We start from the raw sequence: 20,392 nt of genomic DNA on the forward strand, positions 1-20,392 counted from the left end.
CCTACGTGACACACATAAGAAGCCAGAATTTAAACTTAGGTTCTCTGCTCTTTCCAGTGTACCAAGAAAAACAAAAAGGTCTTTTAGACATCAAAGTCATACAAATGGGATACCAGGAAAGCTATTGTGCAACAAAAGATATTGTGCAACAACAATACGTACCAAAAATGAACCAGTTAATCTTTTCAGATTTGACTTAAAACATTTGACCACTTTTGTTTTATCACTATCAATGTCCTTGAGACATCTGATAATTTGCCGGTCCAATTTCACGTGTTGTACATTCTTCCTGGTGGGTCAGTATTCCCCACAGAAAGTACAGCAATGACAGACAAGTACAAGGTGTTCCTTTCTATGATTTAGCTGATTCTTGATCACCCACAGAACAATTTGCCATTGTGATTCTTAAATTTCAAAATACCATCCTCACCTAGCCGTTTCCTCCTACCACTGAGTCAGTACATGTTCAAGGAAAGCAAATCAGATTTAATAATAACAAGAAGAACCATAACTTGCACGTTTTGTCAAAAAAAAAAAAAAAAAGAAAAATCACAATCTCCCAAATCCTAATCTAAAATGGCATTTACATTATTGACGCCACAGGCCACAAGTAATAAGAATGCAGAATAAATGCTATTTTGGAAAGAAGACTGAGGCAGCTCACTGATAAAATGAAAAATAGCTCAGACATAGTCTAATAAAATTGTAGTAAGGCATTTAACAAGCATTCCCAACATATTCTTTTGGACAGGACAGAAAAGTTTGTGACAGATAAGAGAGATCAACAAATAACTAGACAGACAATTATGCCCAAAGAACGTGAATTAATGAAAATATGTCAAGCTGGAGGAAAGGAAGGCAAAGATAACAGGCTTATCAAATTTGTATCTGACACAAAGTAGTAAGGATGGCTAAAATGATAAATGACAGGATTAATACACAAAGATATTTCTAACACACTAGGATGATGGACTCAAGGAAGTTAAATACAACAATAAAGTATAACACAAGAATAGATAAGATTCAGCTCAACACTATTAAGCACTAACTATGCATAAGGCAACACTCTAGACCTACAGAGGTGATTAAGAATGGATCTTGCCCTCAAGGAGTGAATAATTAAGGAGAAAAGATTAGTTAATAACTTCAGTATAGGCTGGTATAGTATGACTACTTTTTAAAAAATCTAACAGAAATTTGGTTCCATTAAAGAAAGTGAAGCAGGAAGATCAAAGGACATCAGAGGATCTAGAGAATTTTTTTTTTTAATCTATTAGATACTTGACTGAAGAGTTGAAAGAGACCTTAGAAAGTTATCTGTCCTAACTTTTTCACGTTATGGATGAGGAAAATGGACCAGAGAGGCTCCATCACTTACCCAAGATGATACAGAAACTAAGCAGCAGAGCCAAACCTCAAACCCACAACTTGCTGACTCACTAGCTAAGGCAGCACAGAATGTATGACTAATTTCAATCAACAAATGACTCAATAATCATTTATTAAGTGACCAGTATGTGTAAAGCATTGTGGTAGGCACTGAGAATACAAAGATAAAATGAAAAACAGTCCTTGCTATGAAAAACCTTACATTATCACCTTATCAGAGACATTGTAGAAAAGGTATCTGAATTGAGAAGGAAGTGAAATGAGGCAGCTGCTAAAGTTGCTCCCCTAAACATTAATAAGAGCCAAGGACTTGAACAGCATATCACATATGACAGGCAGTGTGGAGGAATGGTTAGAGAATCTTGTGGTAAGGAACATCTGGGTTCAAGTCTGACATCTGATACATACCAGCTGGCAATTCAGAGGCAAATCACTTAAATTCTTAGTATCTCAGACAATTTTCAGGGATTATTAATTAGAGATGAGCTGTTGCTTGGCAGTGGAGAGATTCTACCTACACAGTTCTTTATACAGATAAAATCACAGGCCTGGACCAAATAAATAAACAAAAATCCAAATGAAAAGAGCATACTGAATTAGAAACTGAGAAGATGAAGATACAAAGAAGCAGTCCAAGTCCTCAATGAAGTTTTAATTTACTATGGTCAATAAATGTGTATACATGATATTGTGCAGAATATGACAGGTGTAACAGAAAGGGCAAAAGCATTCAGAGAAATACAAAGTGGAAGAAAACACTTTTGGCTTCTATGACTACATGAGATCACACCAGGACGCTGCAATCTGGAGCCTCAGGTGATAGCTCTGAATGGAAGGCAGCACAGCAGAGTGGAAAGTTTGGGACTTGGAGTCCAGGGAGCTCATTCCTAATCCTGCCAGTGATCAGATGTGTGATTGTGGCCGATCTTGGCCTTTTTTCTAATCTGTAAAATAAGTCTCTGACTCTTCAAAGTTACCAATGATCAGATCTAACGGCCTTTCCTCAATCCTTAGCCTTCCTGACATCTCTCAGCTTTTGATGCTGCTGATCTCATCTCCCTGATATTTTCTTCTCTCTCAATTTTTGGGATACTACTCTCTCCTAGTTCTCCTTCTACTCAGGCTCCTTTGATGGTCTCTTTATTTAGGTCCTGACCTAATGTGGGTTATCACCCGAAGTTCTGCCCTGGGCCCTCTTTTTCTTCTCTAAACTTTTTCCTTGATGATCTCATCAACTCTTATGGATCTAATTATCAATCTCTATGAAGATGATGATCCAGCCCTAACCTCTCTCCTAACATCTCCAACTGCCTACTGGACACGTAGAAATGGAGAGACATTTTTCACACGTTCAAACATGAACTCATTATTGTTTTCCCCAAAGCACCTTTTCCTAATTTCCCATTGCTCTCAAGAATACCACTGTCCTCCCAGTCATACAGGCTCACAAGCTAGGTCTTATCTTTGACCCCACACTCCCTCGTTCCTTTACCCCCATATCCAATCAGTGGTTAAATCCTGGTGTTTCTACTTTCATAACATCTCTCATAGACATTCCCTCCTCTCTTCTGACAAGCCACTATCCTGGGGCAGGCCCTCATCATCTCACACCTAGACTACTACCATACTATTGTGGTTGGTCTCTGCCATAAGGCTCTCCCCCAGTCCAAGTCATTCTCCACTCTTCCAAAAGTGTAGGTTTAACCACGTCATACACCCTCTCCCCTTCAATAATAAACTGGAGCTTATTAACTCTAGTAACTTGATTACTTCTGTGATCAAATATAAAATCCCATTTGGCATTCAAAGCCTTCCATAACTTGGTCCCTTCCAACATTTCTGATCTTACTATACTTCTCCACATGCTCTAGAATCAAATGACACTGGCCTCTTTGTTGTTCCTTATACAAGATGGTCCCCTCCTGATCAGCCATCCTCTATGACTAGAATGCTCTTCCTCCTCTTCTCTGACTCCTGGTTTCCTTGAAATGTCAGTTAAAATTCATTTTCTACAAGAAGCCTTTCCAGATTCCACTTAATGTTAGTGTCATACTACTGAGATTATTTCTAATTTATCCTGTTTATATCTTGTTTATAGTTTCATGTATGTTGTTTCTTCCATTGACTGTGAGCTCCTTAAGAGCAGGAACTCTTTTTGCCTTTTCTTGTAGCCCTAGTATTTAATATAGTATATGGCATGTAACTGCCACTTATTAAATACTTGATGACTTAACTAGGTAGTCTCAAATTCTGTTATCTGAATTCTTTGATTTTGGGGTCCCAACTTCTCTATATATTTTTGATCCCACAATGAATGTGACTTCTCACTCATGTTTCTTATACTGTATATTGTCTAGACCAATGGTGTCAAACTCAAAATAGATCTCTGTAGCAGCATATTGACTTAGAAAAATAACGAATTAATATTATCTATGTCGTACTTTTACTTTGTTAAACATTTTCCCAATATATCTTAATCTGGTACTGGCCAATAGTGATCTTTGACACTTCTGGTCTAAAGCCCTACTTCCCCTTTATTCATGTCCTATAGCATATGATACTTGTTTGTGTAAGGCAGGGATTGTGCACCTTTGTATCCTCAGTTCCCTGTGTAAAACGAGTCACTTAATAAATGTTTGATAATTTGAACTGAATTTCACTATTTATTGCACCTAATGGTGTAATTAAAATTGATCAAAGTTTTTTTTTGAAACTTCTTATGGACACAAAGCAAAACATCCAAACAATGTATGTAGGCATTTAGTAGGATCAAATACACAAGTAGAATACTGCAGATAAGGCTGTAAGTAACCTTTAATTTTATATTTGAATGACTTTCAAACATCAATAGACTTTCTGTCCACTGAAGGTTTTTCTAATCACCTATTAGAAGGAAAGGAAAAGAAGAGGATTTCCTTCCTATCTGTCCTTGAAGGCCCACAACTGACTGTCTTCTAAAAACACCTGCAACACTTACAGCTAAGCCATAGGTTCTAACCTCTGACTTCAATGCTAGCTACCCTATATTGTTCTGTTTTATGTGCACTGGATCTCCCCTAGTTTTTGTGTCTACCCCAGTGCTAGGGGAGTTAGAGAACAGCTATTTTAAATAAATAGCTTAAGGTAACCACAGTTTATTAACCAATTCCAGATGACTCCCACTAACTGAATGATGGTATTGATTACATAAAATAGTAGAAAATTCAAAAGTTATTGGTATTTGGCTCTCAAAATGAATGTAATGACTGCATGGGATGCAAGCCAACCTAGTTATATTTCATCTATACTATTTTAAAAACTGGCTTAGTGAGAGGATTATGGGAGAATGGCAGAGTGGATCAAAAAATTCCAAGTTCGCCAAGACAAAACAAGACAAACAAGACAAAATTGTGCCTCAGGGTGAACAGAGAGCAGGCTAAAAATAAACAAGAATTGGGGCAGAATAGTGGGCCTCCAGGGACAATCACAGAAGATTAGAAGAGAAATTCCAGGACCAAGGTTTGATCTTTGTGAAGAGTAAACATCTCGAGGCCAGTTCAGTAGAAACAACAAGCAGTGAGCCCTCGGCTAGCAGGGTTGGGAGTTGACCTCAGCCCCCTCCACAGGAACTTTCACCTCCTAGACAAAGTGTGGAGCTAAGTATCTGAGCTGGGGAAGACTGAAGGAACATTTGCTGATAAACCCTAGCCCCAGGTGTGGTGTCCACATGCCACCTTGGGTAAGAAGGAACCAGCACACCAGGTGAGTGCAGAAGCAGTGGGGCAGGGACTCTGCTGGCTGTGGGTACTTACAGGAGGGCAGAATACTTGGTATCAATTTCAAGCTAGAGAGGAGAACTGAAGGTGAATTTGAGGCCAGAGGCACCCTCTCCTATACCCCAGGACTAGAAGTGATTACAAAAAAATAAACTGCTAAAAATTGGGAAAAAGAAAAAAAAAAAAAGAGCAGGCAAAGGACAAAGAATCCAACCATAGAAAATTACTATAAGAACAGAGAAGACCTGGGTTTATCATCAGAGGAGAATACTAAAGCAAAAAAAGCCTCTCCTACCTCAAAGGTCACTTGTCCAAAAAGAATTCATAGAAGAACTTTCAAAAGATTTTGGGCCATGATGGTGCAGTAGAAGCAGTAACCTGCTACAGCTCTCCCTGCAAATCCCTCAAAAATTCTGTAAAAGTGACTCTAAACAAATTCCAGAGGAGCAGAAGCCACTAAATGACAGATTGAAGCAAATTTCTAGCCCAAGACAATCTGGAAGATACATGGGAAGGATCTACTGCACCAGGCTGGGAATGGAGCACAGTTTGATGCAGGCCACGCCAACGGGGGATACAGTGAAAACACAGGCCTTACAGGACTAAATCTCTGGGCTGCTGTGCATTCCTGACTTCTCAAACCACAACCATCATAGTCAGCTTGCAAGGTCAGTGGGAAGGGTTTCTCACCTGGTTGAGAGGGGGGCATAGTCCTGTCCCTGCCCCTGCCCCAGCCCCAACGTGGCTGGAGCCACTGCTGAAGCAGAGGTTGCTTCTGGAGTCGTTCACTGAGTCAAAGCTCAAAAGTCAAGTAACTGGCTGGGAAGATGAGCAAAAGGGAAAACAGACTACAGATGAGCAAAAGGGAAAACAGACTACAGATTCTTACTTTCTCAGTGAAGAGGTATTGTCCTGTGTCATTGGTGACAAGGAAGATCAAAACATACAGCCAAAAGATAACAAAGTCAAAGCTCCTGCATTCAAAGCCTCTAAAAAAAATATGCAATGGTCTCAGGCCACGGAAGAGCTCAAAAAGGATTTTGAAAATCAAATCAAAGAAGTAGAGGAAAATTTGGGAAGAGAAATGAGAGTGATGCAAGAAAATCATGAAAAACAAGTCAACAGCTTGCTAAAGGAGACCCAAAAAATGCTGAAGAAAATAACACCTTTAAAGTTAGACTAACTCAAATGGCAAAAGAGATCCAAAAAGCCAACGAGGAGAAGAATGTCTTAAAAAGCAGAATGGGCCAAACAGAAAAGGAGGTCCAAAATCTCACTGAAGAAAATAATTCTTTAAAAATTGGAATGGAGCAAATGGAAGCTCATGACTTTATGAGAAATCAAAAAATTATAAAATTAAACCAAAAGAATGAAAAAATAGAAGACAATGTGAAGTATCTCACTGGAAAAACAACTGACCTGGAAAATGGATCCAGGAGAGATAATTTAGAAATTATGGATTACCTGAAAGTCATACTCAAAAAACAGTCTAGACATCATCTTTCAAGAAATTATCAAGGAAAACTGCCCTGATAATTCTAGAACCAGAGAGTAAAAAAAGAAATAGAAAGAATCCACCAATTCCAGAGTTCCCAGATCAAAGAGAAAATATGACAAGCAGCCAGAAAGAAACAATTCAAGTTTTATGGAAACACAATCAGGATTACACAGAACTTAGCTGCTTCTACTCTAAAGGATAGAAGGGCTTGGAATATTATATTTCAAAGATCAAAGAATCTAGGATTAAAACCAAGAATCACTTGCCCAGCAAAACTGACTATATAATACCTCAGGGGAAAAAATGGAACTTCAATGAAATAGAGGATTTCCAAGTATTCTTGTCAAAAAGACCACAGCTGAATAGAAAATATGACTTTCAAATACAAGAATCAAGAAAAGCATGAAAAGGTAAATAGCAAAGAGAAACCATAAAGAACTTATTAAAGGTGAAGTGTCCACATTCCTACATGGAAGGATTATATTTGTAACTCATGAGACCTTCTCAGTATTAGGACAGTTGGAGGGAATATATATAGGTACATATATGCATATGTATGTACGTGTGTTTATAAACATCTATGGGGGGAGTGAGCGGAATATGAATGGATAATATCTAAAAAGAAAATTAAGGTTGAGAGGAATGTACTAGGAGGAGAGGTAGAATGTAGTAAATTATCTCACATCAAAGAAGCAAGAAAAAGCTTCTATAATGGAGGAGAGGAAAGGGAGGATGAGAGGGAATAAGTGAACCTTCTTTTTATCAGATTTGGGTTCAGGAGGGAATAACATATACACACACAATTGGGTATGAAAATTTATCTTACCCTACAGGAAAGCAGGGGGGAAAGGGGATAAGAGAGGAAGGACAGCAGATTGGGGGAAGGGGTAATTGGAAGCAAACACTTTTATAGAGGAACAGGTCAAAAGAGAGAATAGAATACATGGAAGGTTGAACAGCATAGAAAGAAATATAGTTAGTCTTTCACATCATCACTGTTAAGGAGGTGTTTTGCATGACCACACATGTATGACCTTTATCGAACTGCTTACCTTCTCAATGAGAGTGAGTGGGGAGAGGGAAAGGGAGAGAATGTAGAACTCAAAGCTTTAAAAATGAACGTCAGAGGTTGTTGTAACATGCAACTAGAAAATAAAATATATAAACAATGGGGTATAGAAATCTATCTTACCCTACAAGAAAACAGAAGGCAAAGGGATAAAAGGGGAGGGGTGACAGAAGGGAGGGCAGATGGGAGGAAAGGGCAATCAGAATACATGCTGTCCTGGGTAGGGATAGAGGGGAGACAGGGAGAAAATCTGAAATTAAAAATTTTGTGGAAGTGAATGTTGAAAACTGAAAACAAATCTATATGAGGAAAAATTTTTTTTAAACTTTTAAAAAAGATTTTAAAAATCAAATGAGAGGGCTTGAGAAAAAATTTTAAAAAAATAAGAATTCAAGAAAAACAAGAAGATTATGAAAAGAAAGTCAACCAACCAGAAAAGGAGATCCAGAATCTTAAGAAAGAAAACAATTCCCTGAAAATCAGAACTGGACAAGGGGAAGCCAGTGCAGTAAAAAGAGACCAAGAAATAATAAGACAAAATATAAAGAATGAAAAAATAGAAGAGAATGTGAAATATACGGAAAACAACTGATCTGGAAAATGATCTCAAGAGCAGATCAAGAAGAGAAAACAAGAATAATTGGACTACCTGGAAGCTATGATCATAAAAACAATCTTGACACAATAATATAAGAAATAATTAAAGAAAACTATCCTGAAGCATTAGAAAAAGAAGGTAAAGTAGAAATAGAAAAAAAAAAATCTACCAATCACCACCTGAAAGATTCTATGAGGAAAACTAACAGGAATATAACAGACAAATTCTGAAACCCCCTGCTCTAGGATAAAGTATTGCAAGCAATAAGAAAAAAAAACAATTTAAATATAGTGGTGCCACAATTAGAATCATACAAGACCTAGCAGTGGCTACACTAAAAACCTGCAAGTCTTGGAAACTATGTATCAAAGAGCAAAAGAACTGGGTTTGTGGCTGAAAATACCATAGCCAGCAAAGATAAGCATAATCCTAAAGAAAATGGACATTTATTATCAAAACCATTTGATACTGGCTATGAAACAGAGGAGTAAATCAGTGGAATAGGCTAGGTACTCAAGACACAACAGTCAATGAATAGAGCAATCTACTGTTTGACAAACCCAAGGACCCCAGCTTCTGGGATAAGAACTAACTGTTTGACAAAAATTGCTGGGAAAACTAGATAACAGCGTGGCAGAAACTGGGCATAGACCAATGCCTGACACCTTACACAAGAATAAAGTCCAAATGGGTACACAATCTAGGTATAGAGACTGATACAATAAACAAATTAATGGAGCAAGGAATAGTGTTATTTAACAGATTTCTGGAAAATGGAGAAATTTTTGACTAAACAAGAGATAGAAACCATTATGAAGAGCAAAATGGATAATTCTAATTACATTAAATTGAAAAGTTTTTGCACAAACAAACCCAATGCAACCAAGATTAGGAGGGAAGCAGTAAACTGGGAAAGAATTTTTGCAAATAGTGCCTGTGATAAAGACTTCATTTCTAAAATATATAGAGAACTGAATCAAATGTACAAGAATACAAGTTATTCCCCAATTGATAAATGGTCAAAGGATATGAACAGGCAGTTTTTAGAGGAAGAAATTAAAGCTAGCTATAGTCATATGAAAAAATGTTCTAAATCACTACTGATTAGAGAGATGCAAATCAAAACAACTCTGAGGTTCCACATCACACCTATCAGATGGGCTAACATGACAAAACAGGAAGATGATAAATGTTGGAGAAGATGTGGAAGAATTGGAACACTAATTCATTGTTGGTGGAGCTGTGAGCTGATCCAATCATTCTGGAGAGCAATTTAGAAAAAATGTGCATGCCCTTTGACCCAGCAATATCACTTCTAGCACCGTATCCCAAAAAGATCATAAAAATGGGAAAGGGTCCCACATATACAAAAATATTTATAGCAGCTCTCTTTGTGGTGGCCAAAACCTGGAAATCAAGGGGATGCTCATCAATTGGGGAATGACTGAATAAACTGTGGCATACGAATGTAATGGAATACTGTTGTGCTATAAAAAATGATGAAAAGGAAGACTTCAGAGAGGCCTGGAAAGACTTATATGTACTGACACTGAGCAAAACGACCAGAACCAGGAATACTATGTACACAGCAACAACCACAGTATGTGAGGAATTTTTCTGGTAGACTCAGAACTTCATTGCAAGGCAAGGACTTCAAAAATTTTCAACGGACTCTTCAGGCAAAATGCCTTCCACACATCCAGAGAAAGAATTATGGAATTCAATCGCAGAATGAAGTGGACCATTTTCTTTTGTATTATGTTTTGTTTTATGATTTCTCCCATTCATTTTAATTCTTCTATGCCAGATGACTAAGGTGAAAATGTATTTAATAGGAATGTATTTGTAAAACCTATATAAAACTGTATGTTGTCTCAGGGAGGCAAGTGGGGAAGAAGGGGGAGGGAGGGAAAAAAACTGAGATATATGGAAGGGACTGTAGCACACTGAAAACAAATAAAATAATTTAATATAAAAAAGGGAAAAAAGAAAAAGAAAAAAGAAAATAAACATTTCATAAATTGTAATTTTGTTTTGGATTTTGTTTTAATTTTGTAGCTGAGTATTTTGTTTTAAAAAAACTTAATTTAATAGAAGAATTGACATATAAGTAGAGAGAAATGTAAGGTATATATCAAACACTAATTACAAGGGACTCAATAAAGACTGACTGCTTACCTTTTATACAAAGAAATATAAAACACATACCTAAGATTCTTATTAGTAATTGAATAGTTCGTAAGAAAGATTGGGGTAGATCTGAGTATAATATGATTTTAAAAAGTAAAACCATTTAGGAACAGATGAAAAGAGTAATTGTTTTATACAAATGAGGTCCAAGAGGAAGAACTGAACAGAGGAATTGGATGGGAGAAGAGGACTAGTAGTTCTCGAACCCTACTTTTATTGGGAATGGGTTTAAGTGGGTAGAAGGGTAGCAAAGTCTTCTAAATTCAGAAAGAAATAAAAAGCTAAGGGGATAGGGAGTGGGGGGAGATTAGTGGTACTACCATGATTAAAACTCAAGTTATCCTGATTTATTATTCACCAATGACTAGTTTCAAATTTCCTATCATGGTAATTTTTAATCACCATACAAGCCTGACAAATAAGGATTCCCTTGTAATGAAGGAATCTAAACAAATCCATCTGCTATGCCCAGAGTAAATTTAAAAATTGAAAGTTCTCACATAACAAATTGCATTATGTCTAAAATAGTATGACACTAACTTAAGAGTATTTTTTTAAAAAAATTCAGCCATAATTTGTATAATAATAAAATATGGATATGCAGGAAAAACCTCGGTTTGAATCCTACTTCTCAAACTTATGTTAAGTCATTTAAGCTTTAAACTTCTTCATTTGAACTACTATACAACATAAGGTTGTTTCAAGGGACAAATGGGAAAAATCTATGTCAAATGTTTTATAAACCGTAAACAGCTACATAAATGTCTACTGTGACTATTAATACATTTTTCTGGATAATACTAAATGAATCAAGGCACTGGAAAATAATACTTACATGATGGATATATAGTCCCTTCATCTAATTCAAATTATAATTCTGAGTTTGACTGGACAACACATTCAGATTAAAAAATAAGTCACAAAGCAGTTCTCCATTAAAGAGTGAGGCAATTTTGACTTATGCCACACCAAGCCTAGACTATCATGTTATCTTCAAATGTGGACAATCTACATGTAAATACAAGCCAAAATGAGATAAAGACAGAAACGTTTAAAATCTACACCCCATAAACAAGTAGTAGTAAGGTTCTGTGCAAAATTCTAGTATACCTACACACCTAGGAAAATGGGAACATCCCAAATAGGGGCAAACATAAAGGGGATGGGAGCACCTTCAACTACTTTGCCTTGAGTTAGTCCTGATCTTAAGTAAAATGGCTAATTCAGCCTTTGATGTGATCTTGGAGTCTAATGCTACAACATGGACTTTTTTTGAGGTTTTGTAGGACATTAAGCTCCTTAAACTCTGGCACTATCATTTATTGTCCAATTCTTCCATCTAGGAATGTGTGAGACGCTCTTTAACTTCTAAGGAGTCTTAGGACCAAAATACCCAAGTCCCAAAGCAAAACTCATCACTTCTGAAATGCAAATGAAAGCTTTCAATTTGTAAAGTGCTGTGCTATTTTGGAGCCCTTCACAAATCTAATCCTGAAATGACATATCTGTTCAGGTATGCATTCACAAGTCACAATTTAACCAGTTTTCTCTTTTTGTGGCAAATTCATTTGAAAGTTAAGTTACCTGGATGTGATGTCAACTGTACATACAGAGGATTAATGCAGAGAATTCTTGATTATGCTCAAAAACCTCTAAGCCAGTTCTATCAACATGAAGCTTGCAAAGCAGTGGAGTTCAACTGATCTTTGCCACAGGAAGCCCACTTTGATACAAAGCAAAAGACTTCAGGTTATATGTGAAAAGGCTACACTTAAATAGAGTGTCCAGATGAAAATTTTCCACTTGATAGGTAAAAAACCATTTCTCTTGACCTACAAAATAACCCCACAACCCAAACAAACAAATCTAATTTGTAACCACAGGGACTAAAGTACTCAGCTACAAAATTAAAACATTATCATAAGTTTTGATGTGTTTTAAGAATGAGAAATAATAAGAAATTTTCCTTCTTTGGATAATTTAAACATTCTACTATAAAACTAACCAGTATGTTTTACTGTCAGATACCGGAGACCAAATTATTAGAATACTACTTTCAAAAATATAGGAAACAAAACTGAAATAAAAAGACACACACACACACATACACACACACAAATTCTGTGTGTTAGGAAGCAATTGTTTGATTTCTTTCTTATACTGGCTGCAAGGTTCTTTGTTTCACTATACACTAACAATGAACAACCTTATGTGGCAAGAGTGGAAGTAGATATTTGAGAGAATAATAGACAGCTACTGAACAAAGATGGAAGTTCAACCAGTACTTTGGGCGTCAACAGATTTTTAAGAAACAGTAGTGCCCATTCACTGAATGATTATTTTTTAACACATCCCTGTGGAGAATCTGACATCTCCATATACAGACTTCAGCTTTTTAAACATACCTTTCTCACATCTGAACTCTTTGGTTCTGTTGTCCAGGTTATAATTCTTGAAACAGCAAGCCTTGTCTCACTAGAGTTTACAAAGTCTGTTGGATCCATCTGCCTGGCCAGAGACTCAATGTATTTCAGAATTGCAACCTTGACCTGCAAAATTAAATTGATGCAAACCCTAAGTGTACAATCTGGAACTCACAGTAAGATTTTTTGCTTGTCATATTTTGTGATAACATCTAAAGAGATTTTAAAAAGTATTGGTCAAACAAGGAATGATGAAAAGGGTCCTTTATTTCTAAACATAAGGTCATTTGGCTTTACTGATATTTTTGTTGATATATCCTACCCCAAAATACTGAACAATAAATTTATTAGTGTACAAACATACACGGTTCTTGTGTAGAACTTAGGTATAAAGGCCAAATACTTATGTATTTTATAACAAACACAGTAACTGACCTTAAGGTTTGGCGTTTGTGTCTGATCCACAATGAATCTCATCAAAATGTTAAACTGCTGATCAAATGGAAAGGAATCCCTAGACAGATACAAAAAAAAATAGTGTTTTATTTTTAAAATAAAGAATAAGAATTTCCTACCATGAAATATGCTTATACAGCGCAAACCTATCTAAACAAATATAGGGAAAACACAAATTATTTGAAGAATGTCCATGCACCATTTGGGCAAAACTTAGTTGGAGGTAGAGATAGGTGAGAAAATGTCCTAGAGGTGACTTAGCTCATCTCACACCCAGCTCAGGAGAGATGAGGGAAGAGCCTGAGCTATGGAGAGGTCAAAGTTATTCCACAATCACATTTTACTCAGTTTATCTTCTAGCCCCTGCTTATCTGACCCAACCTCTGATGTGGGAATCTCACCTTGTCTCCCAATTATACACCATTTCCTCTTGAACCAGTCTTTTCTTCTGATCCCATCTTATTGTGTGTTCCTGGGCTGACCCCTTGACACAGACCCTGGACTTAACCAATAGTTAAGTATTGGTTTTTATTTTGTGCAACCATTCCAGAAATGGACTGCTTGGCCAGCCTGACCACACTGAGTCAAGTCAGATTCTCTGCTTTGCTGCCAGATTCCGTCCCAGAAACCTAAACCTCCAGGGACAGAGACTTTCCTGTGCCTTCACTTCCTCTCTGATAAACCACTGTGCCTCTTGCCTAACTAACTGAATTACAGTCATCTTTCAATGCCTCATTTGGGGGTTGAGAGAAGCTCCTTAATTCCTGAATATTATTCCAGCAAAGCACAATGAAGGGGCTCAAAAGAACTCAGAACACATCTGTGAAGATCACAGCTCTCTAGTTAAAGCTAAAGAGGGCTTCAGAAGTCATGAAATTCAACCTCTTTGCTTCACAGACGAAGAAAGTGAGCCCTAGAGAGGTGCCATGACTCGCCCCAAGTCACCTAATCAGTTTCACCTGACTCTCCTGCCTAATTACTGTCAAAAGACCACTGTGGCCGAGTTCAAAGAAGCTCATCAATAGTAGGTTTGCTACAAGATAGGAAGTTTGGTAATTTACAACAACTGGCCCCTAACATAGTTAATAGGGATGTGGCTGGCGCTAATGGACAGCATATCAACACTGAGGAAATCACAGGAATTTGAAAAAAATAAATTAATTCTTCTCATTTGTATGACAGGGTTGGGACCTCCAATAAAACTTCAAAGGCAAGGCATTAAAAATAGGAATTTCTAGTCATTAACTGATACTAAATAATTGAATTTGTTAAAAATTCACTTAAAAACTAAAGCCCTCTCCAAAGCAGATGAAATAAAACAACTGCTACAAATAACACAATCTTTTTCCTCATCTATTTTGATCTTCAAAGCTCTGAAGACCATCTCTAAAAGAAAAAAGCGGTTAAATCACCATTGACTAAATCAATCCTTAGTTTCTCCACTGATGACCCAAGACAAGAAGGGGAGAATACTGCAGTCTACTTATAGTATGTATACTAGCTATGAGGAAGGAAGGAAATCAGTTTTCACAAGTCCCAAACAAAATTTAGTCTCACTACATCATAAAGTGTGTATGTCTGTGTGTGTGCACATACACACACATACACATACATATATATGGTCACGATTAACTTGCTAACAATTCTATTACATTCACAGAAGTTATAAACTAGCTATGGACCTATACTGCCAATTAATTTTACAGAAGATAACATAGTATAAAAAAACTGGTAACTCTGTTTTAGGTCAAACCAGTGGTATATCAAGCTCTGGCTTCTATTTCTGAAAGGTGCACACAGTGTCCATTGAAAGCAAAAGATTAAAAATGTCTTGAATATCCTTAAACTATACTCTTGGTAATCTTGTCAGCTCCTATAATTTCAAATATTTTGCTTTATCATTACAAGGTATTTTAACACACATTAATATCCATACAACAACCCTTGGAAGCAAGTTAAGACGATGATTGTAATTAGAGCAGAAGCTAATCGTTTAACCTAACCCCTCAGTTTGTCCTAGAGGAAAATGTGATTTAGAAGAGTTAAGTGACATTCTAGGTCAGCCTTTAAGTAAGTAGAAGGGTTCTGACTTGTCCTGAGGTCTTCTGACTCAAGTGGGATAGTTTTTGTGATTTTTCTTTTTCAAATACCATAATGTTTTATTTTCAACTGAAGAGAAACACATTTTTTAAGCTTTGGTGGACAAGAGATGGAAAAAGGAATTCCATCTCTCTCTCTGCAATCCTTGCCTCAGAAACTACTGCCCCCAATTCTGCAAAAGAAGAAACCAAATATTCAGTAATGATTCTACAAGCATGGAAAACATAAAAGCCTAATCAACGCTGAATATGGCATCACTTGCTTCAGGTTGACCAGTGAGCCATTCAGAGGTGCAACAACTGCAAGATTATTCTCCCCATAGTGTGTGGTGGTATTTTTAGTCCTCCTTATTTCCTCCAGCCCCACCTTGCTGAGAGTTGAATTAAACATCTGCAGCAAGCAACAAGTTCTGGAAGATAATGTATAAGCAGAATTTTTAAAATATTTCTGATCAGGCCCCCAAAAGAAGCAAGGTAGCATGGCACAGAAGAAAGCACAACAGATTTGGGAGTTAGGAGAACAAGGTTCAAGATCCAACTTGGCCACTTCCGGTGCAACAATGTCATACTTTGCTCCTCTGAACCTCTGCTTTCTCAACTATAAAATAGGGATAAAAATACCTACACCACCTACATTATAAGGTTGTTAGGAGAAAAAGGCTAAAACTGGTAACCATGTATAAATGTGAATTTGAGGAAGCAATGGTTAAAAGTACTCATTCACCCCAAGAAGAACAAAGAGGGTCATATTATAACATGGTTTGAAATTTTCACTGCCATTTACACATCTTGGAAAGATCAAGGCAGAACTAGGGTATGAATGTTTAAAGAAAAAAATTGTGGTAGAATCTACAAAGTAATATACATAACTAACATAAGCAATATCTCCCCCAAGAAACCAAACTGATTATATTTAATTCTTCTTTTCTGACCTGCAGCATATTGTTCATAATCTACTAGGCTGATTAGTATATTCCTCACGGCGCATAAGACATGCAAACAAGAGCACAGTAATTTGGCAGAGTACAGGATCTGACTCTAATCATTTATTTACTTGCCTCGGGTTTGAGGAACAGAAGACAAAACACCTAAATGGAATTTTTCTAATACTCAACACATTGCTTTCTTTTTCTTTCCTGGATTCTCACCCTTGCAACAAACACTATGTATATCTTCTATTCACATCCACAAAGATAAACATATACCACTAACAACAGTGGCAGTGAGACAATTAAAAAGAGAGGAATCGGATGGATACATAGTTATGTAGATGGAACAAGTTAGGATCTGAATGAAGGACAGACAAAAGTAGATGAGGGGTATAAACCATAATGAAGAGCTGAAAAAAGAGCTGTGAAATAACCACAGGATGCTCGTCAGCCAGTCAATAAAACATCATGCTAACTATCGGAGATACAAAAAAGAAGCAAGGAGAGATGAAATGGTTCCAGATGCTACATTTTTACCTTGTTACATCCAGAGCCTTTTGAACCTTTGCTTGTACAGATCCAAGTAAATCTGCTCCCATTTTCTTAAGTAATTGTGTCAGAAGAACAAAAAGCCAGTCTTGCAAGTCATCTTTATGGATTATTATAAAGTCCACTAGAGTCTCCAGGAACATACTGAAAACCTACAAAGGATACACAGTTGAAAATTTGTCATTTCACATTCTTAATACCGCTTCCAATTCACTGAAAGATCATCAAGAATTAAAATATTTAGAAAGAGTAGACAACAAATAAAAAAACTTCTAAGACGGTTTTATCAAAACAGAAATCAACTGGGTTAACATTCCCAATAAACACTAACATTACACACTATGACACAGAAAAAACAAAGGTAGAAAGGGGAAGGACTTACTCTCTTTTGTGAATTCCACCGCACAGCAGGCCATGCAACAAAACAAACCATTTGTTAGTCCACATTGTGAATTAATAGTACCACGATGCAGAGTTTTTCAAAAAACAAAAGTATGCTTACAATGTCTACAGTGTTACAATAAAAGTTTTCATACCTCACCACAAGACTTTAAAATACGGAGCATCTTGCTAGAAGACAGGGGGCTAGTATTAAAGATATACAGGTTTCTTTTCTGTTTTTTGTTTCTCATTTTAGTACTCAGTGAGTGCATTAATAATTTAGGATTTGATAAATGAGGCACAGGGAAATCCACTCTTGTGTATTTGCTGACATTTTTAGGCAGCTTTTAATATAGAACTTCTAAATATTTAACTTATCCCACTGACTTTGCGATTCTCTGATCAAGATTTACTCTACTTGTTATAAAATTTCTAACTTCATTCTCTCATTAGGTGGCAATGTAATTGTTATCAATATCTAATGTGAATGAAGGGCCCAAACTGGAATTTCACTGAACCAATTACACAGAGAAATGCAGCAATTTGTTTTCATATCCTGCTAATATGCAACTTGCTCTACAGGAAGCACCTTACTGATTAATTATATATGTATGTTTAATTTTATAACAACATCTATTCAATCCTGGGGATTTCTTACAAAACAGTTTTTAGGGAAAGAATTGAGTCTCAGCCATTTGGGTGGTTTTCCATCCCACAAAACCCCTAATATGTGGTAACTAAACTGAGAATCTTCCCCCCAACAAACTCACTGTACAAGAGTCATCTGATGGGAACAAATTTCTTTCATTAGCATCACATTCTGGTTCTGAATCAGCAATCTAGAGGCGAATAGGTGACAGAAATTTCATCAATCTCCAGAACCCTCTATAATCCCCTCTATTCTCTATGTTGTAAATCTTATTTTTTTTTTAATAAGGGCTCTTAAAGCTATTACCGATAATGTTCTTCTAAAATGGTTATGCTTTATTTGAAATCCTTTATTAACCTCCATTATCACAAGAGTCTTGGTGAGTCAAGATTTCATGATTAACCTATTATAGGCTAACTTACTCTCGAAGTGGTTGGATTTGAGTAGAGTTGAATGATGGTTAATAGAGAATTTCTCTCATCTAAACAGTCTAAAGGCCTTTAATAATCAAGAGAGTTCCCTGCAGGAAGAGCTCTGGTAATTTTCTCTGAAGGGAAAATAAGTACACAGCTGGTTAGGCTGTCAACAGAGAAGCAGACAAGCTTTCTGGTTACTTTGGGTTCCATTTTTTCAAGTACAGTCTAGTATTCAAGAATAAAGACTAGTGGCACCAAACATGATGACAAGTTCTTGTCACAGTTGGCTTCATATTAATCTAAAGGACACAGTATTTGCATTTAGCTTGAATAATCAGGGATACTTGATCTATTATTATCCCGATGAGACCATTAAGTAACAAGTGTATGAAATAACTGTTAGGAAGAGGCCAAAGAACTATATAAACAGCCTCTAATAAAGAGCTGTGGAACAACTAAAGTTAGCCAAGGAACCCAGGAAAGGCCAGATAATTAGGAGTTACATGGGAACTGAGGCCCCATTTTACTCTGTACAAGGTAGGCAATCCAGCAGACTTAAATATTCTTAATTGTTGCTACACATTTAAGATTGTGTGAATCTTAACATCAGGGAAGCTCCCTAGCTCAAGGGCAGCATACACTATTGGATAAGGTTAGTCTTACACTTCTAAGAGCTATCTTCCACATCCAGAAGTTAATCCATTGGACATCTAAATAAATTTTATCTTTTGAATTTTCTGTAAAAATAATCTTTTTGTTGAACTCACACCAGTGCCTGGCACATAGTAGGTGCTATATAAATACTAGCTATTATCATCATCATCATTACCATCCCTCTCTCCCCAATAATAATCTACAGTTCCCTGGCCTTTTCTCCTCAGACCAATAGCATAAATATAAATTAGAGACTCCAAATAAATTTTGTAAAGAGGACTCTCTTTCACCTCCTGAATTCAGAATTATCCTCATCATACCTGGGATGAGAAGGGGTCTCATTCTACACTCAGTTGGCATTCTAACCTCAGCTTTATGCTGTCTGTTCCAGCTTCAGGCTCCATGCCATGATAATTTGTGACTTTTTTAGTTCCTATTAGGGGCAGTCTTTGGATAGGTAAACTGACATATTAGACACAATTAGTTTTGGTGGACTCCACTTTCAGAAACATTTGCTTACTGTTTCAATAAATGTAAAATCACAGGCTTCAATTTTGTCTATATATTAACACATTACTATATATATACATTATTGGTCCAAATATTGGGTACACCCCAAAATGGTATTTTTTTGAAAGGAAAAAAAAAGAGTCCAGTCATGAACTTTAGATGCCTAAAATGGTATTTTTTTTCCTTTTCACAAAAATCGCATTTTACAGACTATATTTGAACCAATACAATGTATAGACACTGGAGTAAACATATTGGCTACATAAGATGCCTTCAAATTTTACGCGGTCAACATTTTAATAACACTGAAGTCTATGTTCAAACAAATACAGTACAAATAAATGCTTCATGATAATAATTACAAAACTAATTCTTACTACTGTAATTTTTGATTCACTCTTTACTCTATGAATTTTATACTGTTTTACTCTAAGCTAAAAAATGATCATTTCACTACCACATATACCCTTAAGAATATGTTTTATGGCACTTAAAAGAGTAAAGCTAACTAAAAATGCCAGATTTTTAGAAATGCTGTCATTAACATCAACTTCACATTTATAAAACTTAATGCAATCCCACCCAGTGGGTTTTTGCGATCTCAGGTGCCACGAACATGCAGGGAACAAACAGTGTGAGAGCTTTCAGGTTGTTATCTAGACTCACCTTGCTGTGAGGGTCAGCAAACATTCGAGTGAAGATTTCACATAGCCTTTTTAATTCCACTCGACTAGCAGGAAAACAATAAATAAAGATAAATGAGACTAGACTTGATTAAATATCCACTGAAGCTCATTGTATCTGTTTTCTGAATTGCTGGCAGATTG

At 36.4% G+C, this 20,392-nt stretch overlaps 1 protein-coding gene across 17 annotated transcripts in view; it reads right to left on the minus strand.

The window, feature by feature from the left end:
- Positions 1–20,392, minus strand: part of CLASP1 (cytoplasmic linker associated protein 1) — a 338,497-nt gene that overhangs the window by 66,026 nt on the left and 252,079 nt on the right. For all 17 annotated transcript variants that reach the window (XM_072613409.1, XM_072613408.1, XM_072613396.1 and 14 more), the window contains 4 exons: positions 20,232–20,295; positions 16,944–17,107; positions 13,358–13,436; positions 12,905–13,048 (listed from right to left, as the gene is read on the minus strand). In XM_072613409.1, the coding sequence (XP_072469510.1) occupies positions 12,905–13,048; positions 13,358–13,436; positions 16,944–17,107; positions 20,232–20,295 (451 nt within the window). The remainder of the gene's footprint in view (positions 1–12,904; positions 13,049–13,357; positions 13,437–16,943; positions 17,108–20,231; positions 20,296–20,392) is intronic.

Source organism: Notamacropus eugenii, chromosome 5 (genome assembly GCF_028372415.1).
Source record: "Notamacropus eugenii isolate mMacEug1 chromosome 5, mMacEug1.pri_v2, whole genome shotgun sequence".
NCBI classification, from domain to species: domain Eukaryota; kingdom Metazoa; phylum Chordata; class Mammalia; order Diprotodontia; family Macropodidae; genus Notamacropus; species Notamacropus eugenii.